The sequence below is a fragment of the Anopheles coluzzii genome, chromosome 3, assembly GCF_943734685.1.
Source record: "Anopheles coluzzii chromosome 3, AcolN3, whole genome shotgun sequence".
NCBI lineage: Eukaryota > Metazoa > Arthropoda > Insecta > Diptera > Culicidae > Anopheles > Anopheles coluzzii.
In genome coordinates, this window is record NC_064671.1 from 1849635 (window position 1) to 1868297 (window position 18663).

The 18663-nt window shown below is 49.1% G+C and overlaps 5 protein-coding genes across 15 annotated transcripts in view; 3 read left to right on the plus strand and 2 right to left on the minus strand.

Annotated features, from left to right (window-relative positions):
* The first annotated feature begins 1091 nt into the window (after positions 1-1091).
* LOC120959456 (diacylglycerol O-acyltransferase 1) lies at positions 1092-6465 on the plus strand. 4 transcript variants are annotated; one of them, XM_049608883.1, is made up of 9 exons: positions 1092-1272; positions 3350-3586; positions 4203-4331; positions 4398-4489; positions 4572-4733; positions 4994-5143; positions 5236-5582; positions 5653-5819; positions 5889-6465. In XM_049608883.1, the coding sequence occupies exons 2-9, from the start codon at positions 3453-3455 to the stop codon at positions 6208-6210; spliced, it is 1503 nt and encodes a 500-aa protein (XP_049464840.1). In that variant the 5' UTR covers positions 1092-1272; positions 3350-3452; the 3' UTR covers positions 6211-6465. The 4 variants fall into 4 exon arrangements, with proteins under 4 accessions (XP_049464840.1, XP_040238786.1, XP_040238785.1 ...); XM_040382852.2 differs by having other exon boundaries at positions 1093-1272; positions 3372-3586; XM_040382851.2 differs by lacking the exon at positions 1092-1272 and adding an exon at positions 1543-1736 and having other exon boundaries at positions 3372-3586.
* Positions 6387-8900, minus strand: LOC120959455 (aspartate--tRNA ligase, mitochondrial). Its single transcript, XM_040382849.2, has 4 exons — positions 8651-8900; positions 7928-8572; positions 7187-7861; positions 6387-7121 (listed from the first exon to the last, which is right to left on the minus strand). Exons 1-4 carry the CDS (start codon positions 8780-8782, stop codon positions 6546-6548), a joined length of 2028 nt encoding a protein of 675 aa, XP_040238783.2. The 5' UTR covers positions 8783-8900; the 3' UTR covers positions 6387-6545.
* A 91-nt stretch (positions 8901-8991) lies between these two features.
* Positions 8992-10191, plus strand: LOC120959458 (endonuclease G, mitochondrial). The gene is made up of 2 exons (XM_040382854.2): positions 8992-9689; positions 9756-10191. Exons 1-2 carry the CDS (start codon positions 9123-9125, stop codon positions 10143-10145), a joined length of 957 nt encoding a protein of 318 aa, XP_040238788.2. The 5' UTR covers positions 8992-9122; the 3' UTR covers positions 10146-10191.
* Positions 10192-10336: 145 nt separating this feature from the next.
* LOC120959453 (rab3 GTPase-activating protein catalytic subunit) overlaps positions 10337-18663 on the plus strand; it is a 113540-nt gene continuing 105213 nt past the window's right edge. Inside the window, exon 1 of the mRNA XM_040382843.2 lies at positions 10337-11979. Coding sequence (XP_040238777.2) covers positions 10502-11979 — 1478 coding nt within the window. The 5' untranslated portion in view covers positions 10337-10501. The remainder of the gene's footprint in view (positions 11980-18663) is intronic.
* Positions 11999-18663, minus strand: part of LOC120959451 (leucine-rich repeat and fibronectin type-III domain-containing protein 3) — a 104762-nt gene continuing 98097 nt past the window's right edge. For 4 of the 8 annotated variants that reach the window (XM_049608876.1, XM_049608874.1, XM_049608877.1 and 1 more), the window contains 2 exons: positions 16532-17064; positions 11999-16356 (listed from right to left, as the gene is read on the minus strand). In XM_049608876.1, the coding sequence (XP_049464833.1) occupies positions 16224-16356; positions 16532-17064 (666 nt within the window). In that variant the 3' untranslated portion in view covers positions 11999-16223. Of the gene's footprint in view, positions 16357-16531; positions 17068-18663 lie in introns of all 8 variants that reach the window. The other 4 variants (XM_049608881.1, XM_049608879.1, XM_049608880.1 and 1 more) reach the window with 2 other exon arrangements.

Below are 18663 nucleotides of genomic sequence, written 5' to 3' on the forward strand. Positions count from 1 at the left end.
TTCCAAAGAGTATTCGTTAAATAGACAAGATTACAGTAATTGAAATGAGAAGAAAGCATTTCAGAAATCCTGCCAAGTTCATACATCCTTAAAACTCAACGTTTATATTCTCTTTAAGCAAATTCATCGATAGATGGTGTCATTTTGATCACACGTCTTTTACTTAAAATTGGTAACGATATGCTCAAATTTGCTCAAATCCCAAAAATAACGATCAATTTAAAAGAGCCACCCTTCGATCCGAAAATCGAACGCACCGACCGGGACAAAATTAACGTCATTCCCCCTATACCGGTGTGCCTCGGGTGTCGTAATCATGGCTAGCAAAACAGGTAAGTGTGATAGTGCTAAGTGGCCGTAGCACGCAAACACAAACTGCACATATTAAGTGTGTGTGAATGTGTATTGGTGCAACGGCAATGGTGTATATCCGATTAACAACAAAACCTTTCCTGTCCCTTCACCTTCGTCTTTCTTTCAGGCCAGCCGGTCCCTCTTGCGAGGGGAGGGGGGTCTGCTAATGGAGTTCGCGTCGCGGAAAAGCAATACCGCATGTAAGGCGAGGTCAGTCATACAGCGCGGGACACAAATGTAGAACGGGTGCGATTTAAATGCGGTAACGGTTGTGACACGTGGTTTAAGGTAATTTTCAAAAAGGAGAAATTTGCACTACAAACACTTGACACGAACAACTACATACAATGATAACCTTCCTAGGCGTTAGAAAATAAGGAACCCTCTCACACACTTGCACAGCACACACTGTACCATTACCGTACCATTACACTATCGATGACGACGACCCACATGCGTTCCGGTCGCAGTGACAAACGGTCAAACAAATTTAGCTAAAATTAGGTTTTTTTTTGTTAACAATTTATCAAAAATGCACCCAAACCCAAAACCGAATGGCCTGTGTGTGTGTGTGTGTGTTTGTGCCTGCACTTTAGACTTTGCTCTCTCTATATTTAGGGCATCGCGGTGCCATGTGCTATGGGGTGCGCACCCATCATCATCGTTTTGGTGCGCGCCCCATAGTGTGCCGGTCGCTCCCTTCCAATAACGGTTGCGGCGTCCACTCTCCACTGTCGTCGTCGTCGTCGTCAGTCACGTTCGCGTATTCAGTTCGGTTCTACAAGGCGCGGCACGAGGAACTGCCTGCGCTGCGCTGCCACAGGGCGATGATAATGGTGTGCACCGATCGGTTTAAATTTAATCAGTAAAAGTATCCCCCAGTGTGTGCGTGTGCCTGTGTGTGCGTGTAGTAGAGAGGTATGCCAGCATGTTTTGAGGGTGTTTTTGTTAGAAGGACAGGACGGGGGAAGATTTGTTGTGGAGCAATGTCCAACGGGAACGTGCGTGCGGGATGACGCCGGGCCTGGTTTCTACGTCGTACATCGTTTTGTTAGTTTTTGCGGTCGACGCAGGGTATCTTCTCTCGACCGGGAATCGACCTGTACGTAGCCTGTGACCATGCTGATAAGCCTCGACTGACTGAGAGGCGGCCGCGGGCGTCGTTGCTTAGAGCGCGCGTGTGTGCGTTAGCGTAGCTTGAGCTGTTCCTTGATCGCGAGCAGCTGATAAGCGGCGGGCGAGAAGCGTTGTAAAGCCGGTCCGGCGAAGATCGATCGCACTGTAGTGTTGCACTGGATGCAGTACGGTGCAGTGTGTCGGCACTCAGTTTCCCCGAAAAGCTTGTGTGTGCGTGTGTGTGTGTGTGTGTTCCCGTACAGAAGGTACAACTGGTGCGGAAAGGAAGTCCGTCACGGAAGCAAGTGCATTCTAACCGGCCTTATGTAACGACGCAACGGCCGGTCGACATGTGTTGAGAGAACACGATAGTGTTTTGTGAAGGAAAGAAAAGAAGGTCAATAACATTCCCGCGCATCCATGATGGCGCGGCGCGTGTTCCGGCTCCGTCCTCCGAGTTGCATGTGTGTTTCCTTATGGAACTCTCTTTCTCTCTCTCTGTTGCTTGTCGTCTTCTATACAATGCACACATGGGCAACATTAACGATCAAAATTTCGAGCGCGAAATGCTCAAAAAATGTAAACTCGCTGTCTCTCGATCGAGGGCTTTTGTTTGTACGTACACACAGACACAGTGTAAGATCGCGAAAACAATTCAAACGGACCGAACAAAAAACCTGTTTTTTTGACCATCTTGCCCGTGTCTGTGGATGGAGACCGGGCCGTCTAACCTTGGACAAAGTGTATGTGCTTGTGCTGGCTGTGTTGTGTCCAGGTGGTGTACGATAATTAACAAGTGCACGGCCGCATGGTGAGGGTAAAGGTGGACCCAACCAAGTACTCCACAAGGTTGATCGGAATGTCGCGGTGTTGTCTGCGGAAACTTGAAAGACAGCAAATGATTCCTTCCCTTTCAACCGTTTACTTTAGAAAAGCGATTTAGAACGCCAGAAAGTCGTTTGCCACGGCGTCATAAATCCACTCCACACACGGTTGCATCACAAATTCTAGTGTGGCGAACGGAAACAATTGAATTATGAGATTAAGATAACTGCAACTCACCTCACCAGGCGATTGGCGTCGGTTAAATAACGGCGTACGATCGGTGCGTTTGCGTGCGTTTTGTGGGCGCGGAGACAGTTCCCATCAAAGGTCAAGTTCAACGCCACGACACGGTTGTCACGGACACGTGCATGACGCATCGAAATGAGTGCGTTAGAAGCAGTAGAGACCTCGTACCATTTGCACAAACCAACCGAATGCGAGTTTGTCCATGTTCCCCCGAGGCCATCTACCTTTCGGTTGATGGCGACTTGTTGCTGCACTTGGAGATAGGAAGTGATGTGCAGTGAAACTGCATCTAAGTGTGTGTGCATAGACAGTTGCAGTTTTGCAATCTCGTTGACCCCGTTTCAACGGCATCAACAGCTGGCAGTGCATCTGCCGGCCCCAGACAGAGTTTGTTTTTCTTATCAGTCGTGAGACAACGGAGGACACATTCTACATTTTGCTTTTCCACTTCCATTCTGCAAAGAGAAGGAAAATGAAAGAATGAAAACTGATAAGATCCAGATGCACCTCAGAGAGAGATGACACTTTCAATGACCCTTGAAGGGTCAAAAGGTCATAAAAGGTGATAGAAATGATCATATTGAACCGTACATCACATCTGATTGTGTTCCCGTAGGGTAGTACAGGTTAAAGTCAGCATGATTTAAGCAAAATCCCGCCTTACTAATCCCGATATCAACGCCTCAAAGCTTTATGGCTTTTACCCCCCTACGTGATAAGAAACGTGCCACACTAAAACACCTCTAAAATCGTGTGTTTGCTCTTATCAGTGTATCGAGCTATCCAGTAATTTCCAAGCTTCTTCAAGATGGTTGTTTCTTCCTTTCCAGACCTTCGTCCCGGTTTGTGTCCATCCTCTTTCGTTCCCTGTGTAGCACACACCAAAGACCCACCCGCCAGACAGTGCAAGCATGTCGGGCGAAACGCACCACTCAGCGGCGGCGGAGGAGAACAAGGTCCGGTACCGGCGGACGCAGAGTGTAACGCGGGCGGAAGAGATCACCAAAAAGGAATCGGAACAGCGCAAATCACAGCCGGACAAACCGTGAGTAAGCAGCAGGAGGGGTAGGCGTAATGACTCATCCCGCTCATTTGGTGACAAAAGTGCAACCGTGTTTAAGACCATGGAGGGCTTTGGCAACCTTGAGCTTGTTCTGCCGTGTCATGCTGCCGTGTCGGAGCGAAGGTTCTGGGGTTGCAGCCTTATGTTCTGGGTCAAGGGAGTTCTGCAGTAGCAGCAGCAGCAGCCGTTATCAGCCGTTGCCGGTTTGTTTAACTCATTTGCGCGGGTTTTGCGTGATCATCCGGGGTGCACGTAACGAGGAACTGCCCTTACTTTGGCAATGATACGTCCAATGGAACTGATACACTGAGTGGGCATGTCGATCGTAGGGATTTCTTGCTGTGGATGAACCAGAAACGCTGTGTTTCATTATACAATTGCATTAAATGTGCACGCAAGCAGCAGTTTTTTCCACCTGCAAAACGATGACTTTCAGCGTTTTGTTGGTTAATTCTAAGAAGCCGTTATGCAGACACATTAAATGTTCGTTCGGCCAGACAACATCGTTGTCTAAGCGCCACTAATGGGCCATTGTCATTCTTTGGGGGGAATTCTTTGAATTTAAAAACCATTTGCTCTCTTCCCACTTTGCCGGCAGATGTCACCGACCACGGGATTCGCTGTTCTCGTGGAGTTCCGGCTTCGACAACTTCACCGGTCTAGTCAATTGGGGCTTTCTGCTGCTCACGATGGGAGGCATACGGCTGGTGCTCGAGAACTTTATCAAGTACGTACTGGCCCTGATGCCGCCCGACTATGTTCACTTTCTAACGGTTGTGTTCGATCTTGCCAGATACGGTATCCGCGTCGATCCGGTGCAGTGGTTCACGGTGCTCACCGGCAAAGGTGAAGGTGAAGGTTATCCGTCGGTGTTGCTGATCAGCTGTAAGTATTATCCCCCCCTGGTGTATTGTATCGGGGCCGTTTGTCAACCGATTTTTTGAAACGATCGCGCTGTCCTCCACAGACTCCCTGGTGCCCGTCATGATTTGCCTGATGATGGAGCGTGCGCTGGCGAGCGACATCATACCCGAAAGTGCCGGAATGGCTGTACACATCGTCAACATTATCGTGCTCGTGCTAATCCCGATGGTTGTGATACACGTGAAGGGGCACATATTTAGCTTAGGTAAGGGGTCGCGGGTGCGAAATGAACGGGTTCGCGTATAGATGGAGTCGTTTTAATTGCCGCTTGTGTAACAACTTCATTCGTGCCCGGCCAGATATGACTGCGATACGGCTCCGTTTGAAGGCGCACAGGCCTTGAACTTGTGGAACCCGTGCGCCCCCGACACTGGCGCTGTAATTAGTGTAAGGGCGTTACGGAACGCAAACACCTCCTCTAACGTTTCTCTCTCTCTCTCTCTCTTTGCCTCCTTCTTCTCGCAGTGGGAGCTATGACGGTATGCTTCATCTATTGCATACTGTTCCTGAAGCTTTGGAGCTACGTGCAGGTGAATCTGTGGTGTCGCGCGGAAAAGAAACAGCACCGACACAGTCGCTCCGGCCGGCGACAAAGCATAACGATAGCGCAATTGCGTAAGTAGCACAACCTTCTCCCCCCCCCCGATCGACCGTTTGCTTTTTGCTAGTTGACCTAATCACGCGCTTTGCACTCCCGCGCTTTGCAGAGAATGGAAGGGAACAGGAAGCGGAACGTACGGCCAACGGAAGCGCGACCGGTTACTGCAACGATAAGGACAAAGTACCGGCCCTGGTACACTATCCGGACAATCTGCATCCGGTCGATCTGTTCTACTTCCTGCTGGCGCCGACTCTCTGCTACGAGCTGAACTTCCCCAAGACGAACCGCATCCGGAAGCGGTTCCTGATCAAACGCATGCTGGAGGTGGTGATCGGGGTGCACATCGTGATGGGTCTGTTCCAGCAGTGGATGATCCCGTCGGTGCGCAACTCGCTGGTGCCGTTTTCCAACATGGATCTTACAAAGACGGCCGAACGTTTGCTAAAGCTTGCGGTAAGTGAAGGTGTGAAGGTTGTATGTTTGAGGTACTACTGACCGCACCGCGTTTTGATTTGTCCGACAGATTCCAAACCATCTGATGTGGCTGTGTTTCTTCTATCTGACGTTCCACTCGTTCCTAAATCTGATGGGCGAGCTGCTACACTTTGCCGACCGGAACTTTTACAGCGACTGGTGGAACGCGAACAACATTGACACGTTCTGGCGCACGTGGAACATGCCCGTGCACAAGTATGTACAGGATTTTGATTAGAAATGACGTCCATTTTAACGATCCTGTCTCTCGTTCTTGCTCCCCAGGTGGTGCGTTCGCCATCTGTACATCCCAGTGGTGGAGCTCGGCTACTCCAAGGTGGCCGCTTCGGTGATCGTGTTCTTCTTCAGCGCCTTCTTCCACGAGTATCTCGTCAGTGTGCCGCTGAAAACGTTCAAGGTGTGGGCATTCACCGGGATGATGGCGCAGATCCCGCTCTCGTTCGTTGCCAAGTACATGGAGACGAACTACGGACCCCGGTGGGGCAATATGCTCGTGTGGGCTTCGATAATTCTAGGGCAACCGTTGGCCATCATGATGTACTATCACGACTTTGTCATCACCAACTACAACGATGTGCTGGTGTAAGAAGGGATACACTTTTTGACCACACCATTGTGCCAAAAAGAGAGAGAGGGAGAATGCGGACATTCCACAGTACACACATCACGTAATCTACATTCACACACACAGACTGCTGTCCATCATCGTTCCACGGCCCGTCGCCGAAGATCGCCAATTTGTACATCTTTTTGATAAAGCCGTTTTTGTACAGGTTAATGTTTTCATGTTTTCTTTTGTCTTTTTTTTAATAATAAAAAAAGTATTTTGTTCTTTCCGTCACTTTTTTACGAGACAATAATTCAGTTTTGTTTAATCAACACGTTCCTTCGACTACCAACGACAAAACGATCTCATTATACTCACTCTACAACTTGAATGTGATATATTCGCTTCTCTTCCTCGCTGATCGGGACGGGCGCCTTCGAGAGCGGATCCTTACCGTCGGCACTCTTGGGAAAGGCAATCACGTCCCTTATGGATGGCGCATTGCACAGCAGCGCAACGTAGCGATCGAGCCCGATGGCAAAGCCGCCGTGCGGTGGGGCACCACTTTCCAGCGCGTCCAGCAGATGGTGCAGATGGGCATGCTCGATCTTCAGCACATCCTTCAGCACCATTCGCTGTAGCTGGCTGTTGTGTATACGGATCGATCCACCGCCGATTTCGACCCCGTTCCATACGAGATCGTAAGCTAGCGATCGAATTTTGTAAATGTTTTCACTGCAACCGTCGGACAGGGCGGCCGCATCTTCTGGGTGGGGTGCCGTAAAGGGATGGTGGGTGCTTTCGATCTGGCCCGTCTCTTCGTTCTCACTAAACATGGGGAAATCCACCACCCAGAGGAAGTTGTGCGCGTGGGACTGTCGTTTCGGTGCTAGATTGCGCTCTTCTAGTGCTTCGTACGTAGCCAGTCGTATTCTACCCATCAAGTTTTGCTAGAAAAGAGGAGATTTAGTGTAAATTTCAACAAGTAAATGGATTATTCAATAATACCACTTACAACGTAAGTTTGCTTTCCCCAGCCAAGCAGCAGTAGATCGTCCGGCTGCAAGGACAGTTGCTCGCTCAACGCGTCAGCCGATTCCTTGCCAAGTAATGGTTGAATCGGTCCCGAACTCCACTCGGGCGTCACTTTGCTCTGGGTAAACTTACAAAAGTTACTCTGTTTCGCTATTTCCTCCAGCGATTTCTTCAACCCCGTAGGCAGCTTTCGAGCTTCCTCCGCACGAACAACGACTCCGTACACCCGAAAGTCCTGCTGCCGTACACCTGCCGGCATAGTAAGTCCAGCCCCAAGCGTTTTGGTCACGTTTTGCAGTTCATAGCCGAATCTCGTGTCCGGTTTGTCACTCCCGAATCGCTCCATCGCTTCCGCAAGCGTCATGCGTGGAAACGGCGCACGAATGGGATTTTCGCTGTAGGGCCACGATTTCGTCAACACTTGTTCGATCAGCTGGATAACGCTTTCGCGGTCGGTGAAGGAAAGCTCGATATCGAGCTGGGTAAACTCGGGCTGCCGATCGGGTCGGGTCGATTCGTCCCGGTAGCAGCGAGCGATTTGGAAGTAACGATCGATTGCTCCCACCATCAGCATCTGCTTGAACTGTTGCGGGCTTTGGACGAGTGAGTAAAAGTGTCCCGGTTTCCTGGACGGGACGACAAACTCTTGTGCCCCCTGTAAGGGAAGTTCGGGTTGATGAGTTTTTCAATGGAACGGTGTCTTCTTGTTAAAACAACATACCCCAGGAGTTCTGCGGAATAAGGTGGGCGTTTCGACCTCCACGAAACCGTAATCGTTGATCATACATTCTCGCATCCGCATGATTATTTGCGAACGAAGTCGCAGGTTGTGCTGAAGGTCGCGATTTCGTAGATCGATGTACCGGTGCTCAAGGCGAAGGTTTTCTTTTGCTCGGTTGTAGTCCTTCACGTTGATGGGAAGTCGTTTCTTTGCTTCGTTCAGCACCTCTAAGCCGCTCACATGGATTTCAATCTCTCCGGTCGGGTTGGTTCTATTTGCTTGACCTTCAGGACGAGGCTGTACCGTTCCTGTGACGCGCAGGATTGATTCAAAGGCCAATCCATCCAAGCTGAACCCTTCGCTCACTGCTTCGGGTAAAAGGGCTTGCACCGTGCCGTAACCATCGCGCAGAGTGAAAAACTTATTCATCCGGGAAAACTCCAACCATCCACACAGCGTGACTTTCTGGCCGACATGGGACAACCTTAACTCTCCACAATTATGAGAACGTGTTGTGAATTGGTTTGTCGAGGACGAGGACTTTTGCGGTGCTTTCTGCTGTGGCGAATGTGTTTTAAGCTCATTGAGCTGGCTCCATGTCGTGGTGGTGTTAATGGCACGCCTTTGCTGAATGATGTGATTATGCTATAAGAGAGGGAAAGGCCATTGAATGCAAATATCGTATCTGCGACTGATAACGGAGAAGTGGGATGAAAGCCTTACCATTCCCGAAGCACAAGACTGATGCAATGATATCTTATCGAAGGACCCATTTTTGCAGAAGACTGTAGGGCCTAAACAGGGCGGCGAACTGCAAGCAGCATGCACGATACGACATACTTTACTCCTTAACATCGTGATAACTTTAAACAAAACACTTAACGAAATAAATTAACAATTTTTGTGTAATTTGTTGCAATGCGTAACGAAATAATGAACCGGCAGCAAAAAATTATTTGTTGTTGTGGGAGCAAAAGCTGTCAGAAATCGTTTGACAGCATTTTGACAGCGTGCGTTTTGTTCGACATTCCTACCCCTCGTAGAAGGCGTTTTGTTGTGGATTCGGGGTTTGTTGACAAAAATACAAATCTCGTCTCTTCCCCTTCACGCACTGCACGTGCTTGTTTCTAGTGCAATAGCTTTAAGCAGCGATAGAATTAGAAAGTTTTAACCGAATATTGTATAGTTTTAGAAAATGAGCTCCCGTAACGTGATGTCCCGTCTGTTGGTGTTGTCGTCGGTTGGCTTCGGTGGCTATCTGACTGGAACGTATCTCGAGCGGAAGAGGCTGACCATAGCCAGTGATTATATAAACACCGGCAAGGCAGCGGAATCGTTCTGCTCCAAACCCGGCCTGCCTATATTTGGAACCGTGTCCGCAGCCACTCCCATTCCGGCCGACAGTCCCTCCTCGGCGGTGGTGAATGTGAGCCGCGTCGGACAGATTATGAAGTACGGATTCCCTGGGCTGGACAATGTACGGTCGTTCGACGATTATGTGCTTTCGTACGATCGAAGGACACGTGTTGCTCACTGGGTGTTTGAGCATCTAACGCCCGCAACGGTCAAACACAATGATGCAGTGGATCGGGCCAAGTGTGACTTTAAGCCGGACGAAAGCATTCACCCGTTCTTCCGCTCGCTAAACACGGATTACAAAGGGTCCGGGTTCGATCGGGGCCATCTGGCAGCGGCGGGAAACCACCGGATGGAGCAGAAGCATTGTGATCAGACGTTCTACCTCACCAATATGGCACCACAGGCAAGGGAAAATGGATTGATTTTGTTGGATTTCGTTGAATTAAATGGTTTTGTTTCCGCTTTTTAGGTTGGAGTGGGCTTTAACCGTGACAAATGGAACGATCTGGAACGGTACGTGAGAAAACTGACAAAGCAGTATCCAAATGTGTACTGCTGCACCGGGCCGCTGTATCTGCCCCGCCGGGAAGATGATGGGAAACTGTACGTAAAGTATCAGGTGATCGGATCGAACAACGTGGCCGTCCCGACGCATTTCTACAAAGTAATCGTAATGGAAACGTCCGACGGAAAGCTTGAGATGGAGTCGTACGTACTGCCAAACCAGAAGATAGACAACGGCACGCCAATCACGATGTTCCAAGTGCCACCGGAGACGGTTGAGCGAGCTGCCGGATTGCTGTTCTTCGACAAGCTGGCAAGAAACAAGCTAGCCAAGATAAATGGCAAAAAGGTGTGAAAGGGAGAGTATTGGAATGTGCGAAATAAAGCTACCGAAACCAAAATTTCACTATTTCACACCAAATTGGTGGATTTTTATCACCAAAACAAAAACGACCGACAAAACAGCTGATTGTCGGTTTAAAAAACTGCGTAGCAAAGATCTCACACACACCACTACACGACCACTGTACGACAGCGTTTGACAGCGGTTTGTTTATATTTAGCTGTCCGTCGTCTTTGGACTGCGTCGTTGCGTTGTTTCTCCGTGACTTGCGACTAGTGAAAGTGAAATTGCGTGTTTTTGTGTTTTCCTTCCGGAGTTTTCCCCCGTTTCCCTAACCGATTGGACCGTTCCTCCACCCCACAAATACAATGCTGAACGAAGAGGTCGACGATACGGAGTTCTTCCAGCAGGACTTTACGACGGCCTCCGACTGGGAGTTGTTTAATGCGCGGCTGGAGGAAATATTTCACGAGTGGAAGCTGTCGTTTGGTCAAACCACTTTCCGGAAGCTTGCCCACCACGAGCTGGCCAGCTGCCGTTGGAATGTGACGCGCGAAACGATAAAGTTCGCGGACGTTGAGCTGCAGGTGATGCACTACCGTGCGCAGCTCGAACCCGACCTGACGGAGGGAGCGGAACCCGTGGAGCCCGTTTCCGGATGTCAAACGTTTGTGGATTTGCTGTCGATCGAGAACGACTACTGCATGGCGTACGGACAACGGTCCGATGGGGATGAGGACGAGCAGAAACTTCATCCGCTGGCGCAATGGTACGGGTTGCGCGAGTTTGTGATCGTTGCGCCGGTGAAGAAATCGATCTCCAACGAAAGCAGGATCCGCATCCTGATGAGCTCGGTGCATATTGCGGTGTCGGAAAGTAGCTGCGATGTGCCCGTGTTTGTGCAGGCGATGGACAAGGTGCAGCACGTGTATCTGGGCGTGTGTGAGTCCGGCCCGGTGCGCATGTCGTTCGATATTGTGCATCTGCATCTAACGCCACCCACCTGCAAGTATCTTTCGGGGCTGTTGGAGGTTTTCAAGGGCAAAATTGGCGTAGCGTACGTTGATCCTGTCGCGGTGTCGGTCCGTTTCACCTACCAGCTGGCACGTTTCGTTTCCGGCAGCATTGTAAGCGATAAAAGTGTCCCGTTCACCGAGGGCTGGACTGGGACGGACGCCGTGTCCCTTCCGTTCGGCGTATCGATCGATCCGGTTAGCGAGCTGATCGTTCACTGCACCTGGCCGCAGGTGGCAGACAATGTGGTGGTTGATTCGCAGACCTACTCCGACTTTGATCCCTTGACGGCACCGCTCTGGAGTCTACGGGCGCAGTTCGAGGACACGCCCGTCTGCTATCTGGCTGACTGTCTGCAGGAGTACCTGCAAATTTCAGACTCGCGGCGCGCTCTAACCGAATACTTCAGCGAACTTGCGTTCGGTGGCAACGCTCCGCCGATCGAGGGCGCTAATCCACTCGATCTGCTCACGGAATCGAAGATTCCACGACTGTCGTCTGTGCTGCCGGGCAGAATCGTTGCTCCCAAGGTCGCTCCGTCCAAGCTCGAGGGCCCACTGAACGACGAACAGCTGAAGGACATGCTGTACTACCTGTTTCCGGACGCACAGCGTGAGCCACGGTGGCCGTACGCCGCATCCGTCACCGGACCGGCCGAGTTCGATCCGCTGCGCATCAAGTCGGCCAATCCGGACTCGCTAGTGCACCGGCTCGCCACCCTGCTGGCCCTCTGCAATGCGTGCTTCGGGGGGAAGCGAGCCGTGGCGCAACTGTGGGCCGAATTCGCACAGGAAATGCGGTACCGCGTCGAGCGCTGCATACAGATACCGGGGTAAGTAAGGCGCGGAATGTTATCATTTAAATTGATCTTTATTGATTTGATTATTGTTATATACAGCTTGTATTTAATGCGTGTGTCCGCCTGGCGTACAGCAGGGGCTGGCGCTTTTGCGTTTTCGTTTTAGCTTTTGTTTAATTTGCCAGGGAGTGGGAATTTATAGCGTTTGTGGCGCACCTCGGGGGGTTGTGTTTTACTTTTCGTTTAAATATATACGCGGGTGTGTCTGTGTGTATGTTTCTAGTTGTGTATATTGTATAAATATTATTCGAACTAACTCGTCTCGTTCTCGCCGTCTCGTTCACACTTCTCTTAGTAGTAGTCCGCTCTTTCCTCATTGCACTTGGTTTTTATCCCGTTCCTCCGCCTCCCGTCCGATGTCGATCGGTCGCAAAGGGGGGATAAGGATTAGTTTTAACAATTAAATCGTTCGATTACTACACCAAACGGAGATTTAGAGGGTACAGAGTGAGAGAGAGAGAGAGAAAGAGAGACAGTGCGTGTGTATGTGTGTGTTTGTGGCTATTATTAATGATGCCATCCTAACGACCTTAACACTAGCGATGGATGATGCTCCTATCAGAACTTTACAACATCGTTTCGGTTTCCTTCTTCTTCGCCTCCTTTCAAATGTTAACTTTCAACTGTGTTCATTTTTCCCGTCTTCATGTAATGTCAAGTTTTCGTATCGGGTTGAAGGGATGAAGGGGTTGAAGGGGTTTGGAATGAGCTGATGATGGGTGGGTGGGTGAATTAGGAGAAGATGGGGATTGGAGGGAGCGTACCGACAACGGAAAACCTGACATCAGTTTCCAACGGCGAAATGGGAGAAAAAAGATATCTACTTAAAAAGTAAACGAGAGTAACGTTTCCATTTCCTACCCTTAATTAGTCATATTACACTATTACACACTAGCAGTTATTGGTCACGCTTCCTTCACGACCACGTGGCGCTTACATGGAGTTACATGGGAATTGTTTCAACACATCACGCAAAGCAATCAATCAATTGACCTGCCGTTTGCTGTCCTTTCTGCCATCTTTTAAACATTGCATGGCCTACCTATTTACCCTGCTCTCTCTCTCTTTCCAACACACACTTTTACATATCTAGATGAATGCGACCGTTGCTACTACGACTAACTACGTTATGCAGTGCGCAAATTGAATGAAATAAGGCTACGATTTGCATCATGCGCAAGCACCTTTCCCGGACACGTGGGGATACGCAACCGTGCGGAAAGCTGCAGCTGGTTGCGCGCCGCACGTCCCTTAGCTAATGCTTGATGTTGAGTATTTTTTCCAGTGGTTTTCTGTTGGTTTTACGTACAAAAATAGATCCTACAGTGGTTTCCCTTCACACAAACCTACACACATGCACACACACAGTACTTCTAATGCACTTCCTTTTCGCTTTATAGTTTATAGCGAATGTGTTTAAAAATAAGTTACGCCACGCTTAACGTGTTTCTTTCTCTACCTTTCGCGTTGTCTATCAATATTTGGTGTACGGACATTAATTTTGATGTTTAATTGCTAATGATGAATTTTAGTTGCACTTTGTTCTGCCTTCTCTTTCTTGCTTTTTTTTGAAACCGAATCGTTTTTTGATTTTCTTGGTTTTGTTCTTGGGTTGGGAAGGGCAAATGAGTGCTGCACACGCAGTAAAGGCCCTTTCCTTCTGTATCTGTAGACGACGAAACAAAACAAACAAACAACACCTAATACACACCAGGGGTTAACTATTTCGTTTCAATTCAATTCGTTTGTCTTACAAAACAGCTAGCATTACTCTATGTACAGTTCAGTAATTACTTATCGCTAGGTTTTAACCATATCCACCATCTTTAGTCCCTCCCACGTCCTATGCCAATCCCACTATCTTAAACCCAAATTTTTAGACCTTTGATTTGATGTTACTGGTTACATTGTGTTATATCGATTGTGTTGCTATATTTAGATTTTGTTACTAATCGACAATAGGTTTGGGAATTGCACTGTACTTAGAAACGAGCTACAATTCTCTGCGCACATTCGGCGGATAAACACAAACAACAAAGCATCATATTGCGATGCTTGTATGTGAGCGTACGCCTGTGCATCTTAACGCTATGCAGAAATCTTTCCGAAGATTTCCCGTCGATCGCTTGTTAACTATCAAATGTTAAACATAGGTTTAGCACACGACGAAGACGACGACGACGACGGTGATCTAACACTCTAACACTTGTAATTTACGAACAAACTTAACAACTGTGTATTCATATCGTTCATATCGAGGAGGAAAAAGGACCACGGGGGTTTGGAAGTTTTGTATGAAAAAGCAGCGCAAAATAAATAAAACCTAAGCGCCTGCAAATAATTAAAATACCCCAACGATGGAATGGAGTTTGGAGGGTTTTTTTTTCGGACATCCATCCGACCCGTTCAACAGTTCCATACGTTGGGTTATTTCAATTGTAGAGAAGAGATTAAATAAATGAGCGCACTGCACCAAACTACATTCCTACATTGCTGACATTGCTATTTGGTCCGTTGTTTTGGAAGTGTTACAGTGTGCGTGAAATTTAGCGATGAAAACCTTTAAATCAACATTTGTTTCAAACAAACATAGGAAAGTGCAGAGAAAATCTCAGAAAAATGAAAAATAGAGTAAAGCAAACCGAAACATTGTTTTGTTTTATGATGTTTGTAAGAAAAACTAGAACCCAAATCGGGGGGAAAACCAACAAAACACACAAAAAACAGTACAGAACCAAAAAAGCAGAGCCATAATGCATAACACGCCACAGGGCAGAAACCAATGTGATAATAGCGTGTGGGGAGGGTTTTGTTTTCCCGGAAAGGAAGGTTGCGATGATTATTTACAGGATACGGTTACATCGCACCTTCGCTTTCGCGGTGTGTGGGGTGGGAGGGTTGTGGTTGGAAGTAGGACGAACGTGTAGGAGAAGGGGTGAGAGAAACTGGGATGAGTACATATTGTGAAAGCCCGCTTTGCTCCGAATGTTTGCATGTGTACGAAACAAACTGTATTGCATCATCCTAAATATCCGTTTTGTTTCCCCTATTCCGCTTTCTGGGTGCGTTTTTTTCTTCTTCTTCTTTTTGGGATGAATCGTTATCGCTGTATGCTTTCTATTAACACTGCTCGCCAGCCGCGCGACTATTTGCCCTTACTATTTGTGCTTATTCATTTTCATACAATCCGATAAGTTTAAACTGCTACGGGTTTGGGTCGTTTTGTTTCGATAATTTCGCCTCCCTTTCGGAAGCATATGTGGATGATATGTGTGCGTGTGTCTTTTGCATGTGTTGAAATCTTAGCTACGCACGTCTTAGGTGTGTCTCAGTCGCCGGTCGATTCGTTTATAGTTCACTCGTTTCTACTACTCTTACGGCTACTCTTAAGAAAGGCCCAGCATTTGTTATGCTTCTTAAGGATACGACGCGCTTCCTTCGCTTCTAATTAGACTAAACTACAACTCCCTCTCTCTCTCTCTCGCTCAACGCTCTACAATTATACTTATACTCTTAACTGGTCATTGAAATGTTTACGAATAGTGATTTTAAATATTATATGTTATCCCGATCTCTCTCTCTCTCTCTCTCTCTCTCTCTCTTTCTCTCTGCTTGCTTGCGCACTCGTCAAAGAGACTGGCTTGTTTTACAAGTATATTATTGCCTACCGTTTGCTAACTGCTAAACCCTTTGGAGGACACCGTAACGTACCGCCGTCCCCACCACTGTTACATTTACTTCACCCTTACCCCCGTTTTCCAAAAAAAAAAAAACAATAAATCCAAAAGAAAACTCCCTCAGTACTGCAGGTTCTCCTTCAGCCGATTGCAGTAGTTCTCCAGCTCGACGTACCCGGGACCGCTGGGCGAACCGAGCAGACTCTGCAGCGGTGGCGTAGTTGGCCGACAGTCGCGCACCTTCAACCGTGGCTGGGGCGTTCGAGCAGGCCCGGTGTAGTCGCACCGTCGCATCGTCGTGGCCAGTGGGATCATCGTTTCGTGCTCGTTGATTTCGCTGTACTCGGGCGGGGCTTCGTCGGGCCCGGCCGCACCACCGCTAGACGGAGCGTCCGGCACGATCAGCGTCAGGGTCGGCCGGCGGTCGTCGATCGTGGGGCAGCGCCCCGCAACCGTCCGGCCGTCGGCGGGTAGTCGCTGTCAGAAAAGTTCGCCGTAATCGTGCGCCGGATCGCCGTATCAGGAAACGAGCAGCCGGTCTCATAACGGCACCATGCCGCCGTTGCGGGCCGTCGGGTTGCGCGCCATGTAGATGTCCATGTCGTGGTCGGTCCAGTTGTCGGACGTGTCGCAGTAGTTGTTGAGCGTGTGGGTCGAGCCGGCGGTGGAGTAGCTGGTAGGGGCGGGAGAAAGGGGAGGTCGTCCATTAGAGTACCGAGAAGTTTAAAGGGAAGTGGTCAAATGTGTTCGGTGCGTTGGTCCTTTGAAGTGTAAGATCCACTTGATACCGCAATTGGACACTTAAGGGAAAGGGTTGCGTAGAGTTCTTGGGATAAGATTCCACTTACCGACTGCCGGGACGGTGCTGATGGGTGTGAATGTGCGCTCCACTAAGCTGATCCCGCGATCGGGACCTTGGCCGGGTGCGTCTCGTGCTGGAAGCGATGCTGTGGGCCGGTCCGTGCACGATCGACCCGGCGTAGGACGCTCGGGACATGCGCTCCGACGCGGCTGCCAGTGACTGTCGCGACTGTCTCAGCTCTGTCGAGGACAAAACACAACGCTCATTGAATACACTGATGTAGTGTTGACGGGAAAACACACTCCATCCCTTACCTGGTCGAGAGTTCACCAGATTGCTCGGGAAGGCCGACCCGAGATAGCCGCGCTGGGAGTGGTTGGAGAAGCTGTGGTGCGACTGTCCGTCCGCGATCGAGCGTGCCTTGCCCACCTTCGGAACGCCGCCACCACCACCACCGCCGACGGCCGAAAAGTGCGACACGTGGCTGCGCAGATCGTCCGGGATGGCCTGGTTCTCCATCGGGTAGATGCGTGGCCGCGGTATCGAGCGGCCACTGTACGCCGACACCTGATCCCAGTCCTGCTGCACGCCACAATGCACCGCGGAAGAGAATGCAGCAAGGAAGAGACGAATATTATCAGCATGAGCAACGAGCAGGCGGGGAGAAGCTCTGTTTTAACACCACACCATCACCATGACCGTTGTTATCTTCATCATCATCGTAACCATCACCACCATAAACAGCGTCACTGTCAGTGTGTCATTACAATCGTTTCTGCTTGACGCTCTGTCCTGTTTTTTTTTTTTGTTGCGCTTTTGCTCCGAGTAGCGCCGTGAAAATCATTATAGCTATTACCACCCAGCACACCAAAACCACACACACACCCATCACCATAACCTCTAGTTCACTCTGTTCCGAACGAGCTGCCAATTGCAATCAGCGTTTATTGTCCTCCTCCGCTCACCGGCGCAGGTCGCGCGGGACGGAACCATTCATCTCCTCATCGCCATCAGCCACGTTGGCAGGTTGCATCCCGGGTTGCACTTCTTCTTCTGAACAAATGGCCGTTTTCCTCTCACTCGCTCTCTCTCTCTCTCTCTCTCCCTCTCACTTTTTATCTATCTTTTCCTACTGCAAAGCTCCACGTGTTTGGAATAATGGACGGAAAAACAAACCACACACACACACAGAGAAGCGGGAGGGAAAAACGTGAAATAAAACAGAAAAGAAAATGAGCATCCGTAGCTGGGAAGAAGGAAGAAATAGTAGGGGGGTGCCACTCTGGGACGCTCTAGGTGTCGTGTGGCCCAGTTTTTCCGGATTATTAAATGCGATAAACATGATAAGCTAACAAGAGCCATGCCATGCCACAATGCATCTCGGTCGTACTTTGGAGCTTTCTTTCCAACCTTTTTTTTTTGTTGCCACTTTTCTACTTTGTTTCAGGGCACGTGCTAGGCAAGACCAAGGGACGGGGGTTGCAGTGTGCATGCATTCAGGCGCGGTGGACGGAAGAAATTAAAGTTAGCATTGAAATTAATGGAAAATTGCAGCTCGTTCCGATGCACATGGGGGCGGAGGGCGTGGGCAGCATTGAATTAGAATAATAATTAGAGTGTAAAAAAAAACAACTGTTTCTCCCTTTCGTTTGCCTTAGAAGCGCAAAGCGATCAACAACACCCTGGCTGGAGCTGCTGCGGGAAAAAATGGGAGTGAAAAAGGCAAACGAGATGCAGTTCGGGGGGATGGTCGGAAAATCGCTTTCATTTATCGTAATCGGTGAATCTTTCCCTGGCTTCCTTCGCCCTACATGTGTGAGAAAGTGGCACACACACACACACACACGATTGTCAGTATGGATCGTCGGAATATGCGCTTTCGAAAGGCAGATTGCGGCAAACACATATATTTGGCGCTGCAATTTGGCGATAAAATCACTCAACCAGATGACCAGCTGGTGTGTTTTTGTGTGTGGGTGTGTTGAGTGGAAAAGTGGAAAACCCCGCGTTTATCGTGTCGGTTGCATTTATTGCACATGGGGAGATCGGAATTGATGCAACCGTAAATGTGCATGTTAATGGAGCGTATTTTAAATTAACATTCGCCACGGTATGTGTGAGCACAATAATGGCACAATATTGTAATTGAATATTTGCAATATGTAGATTTCTAGTGAT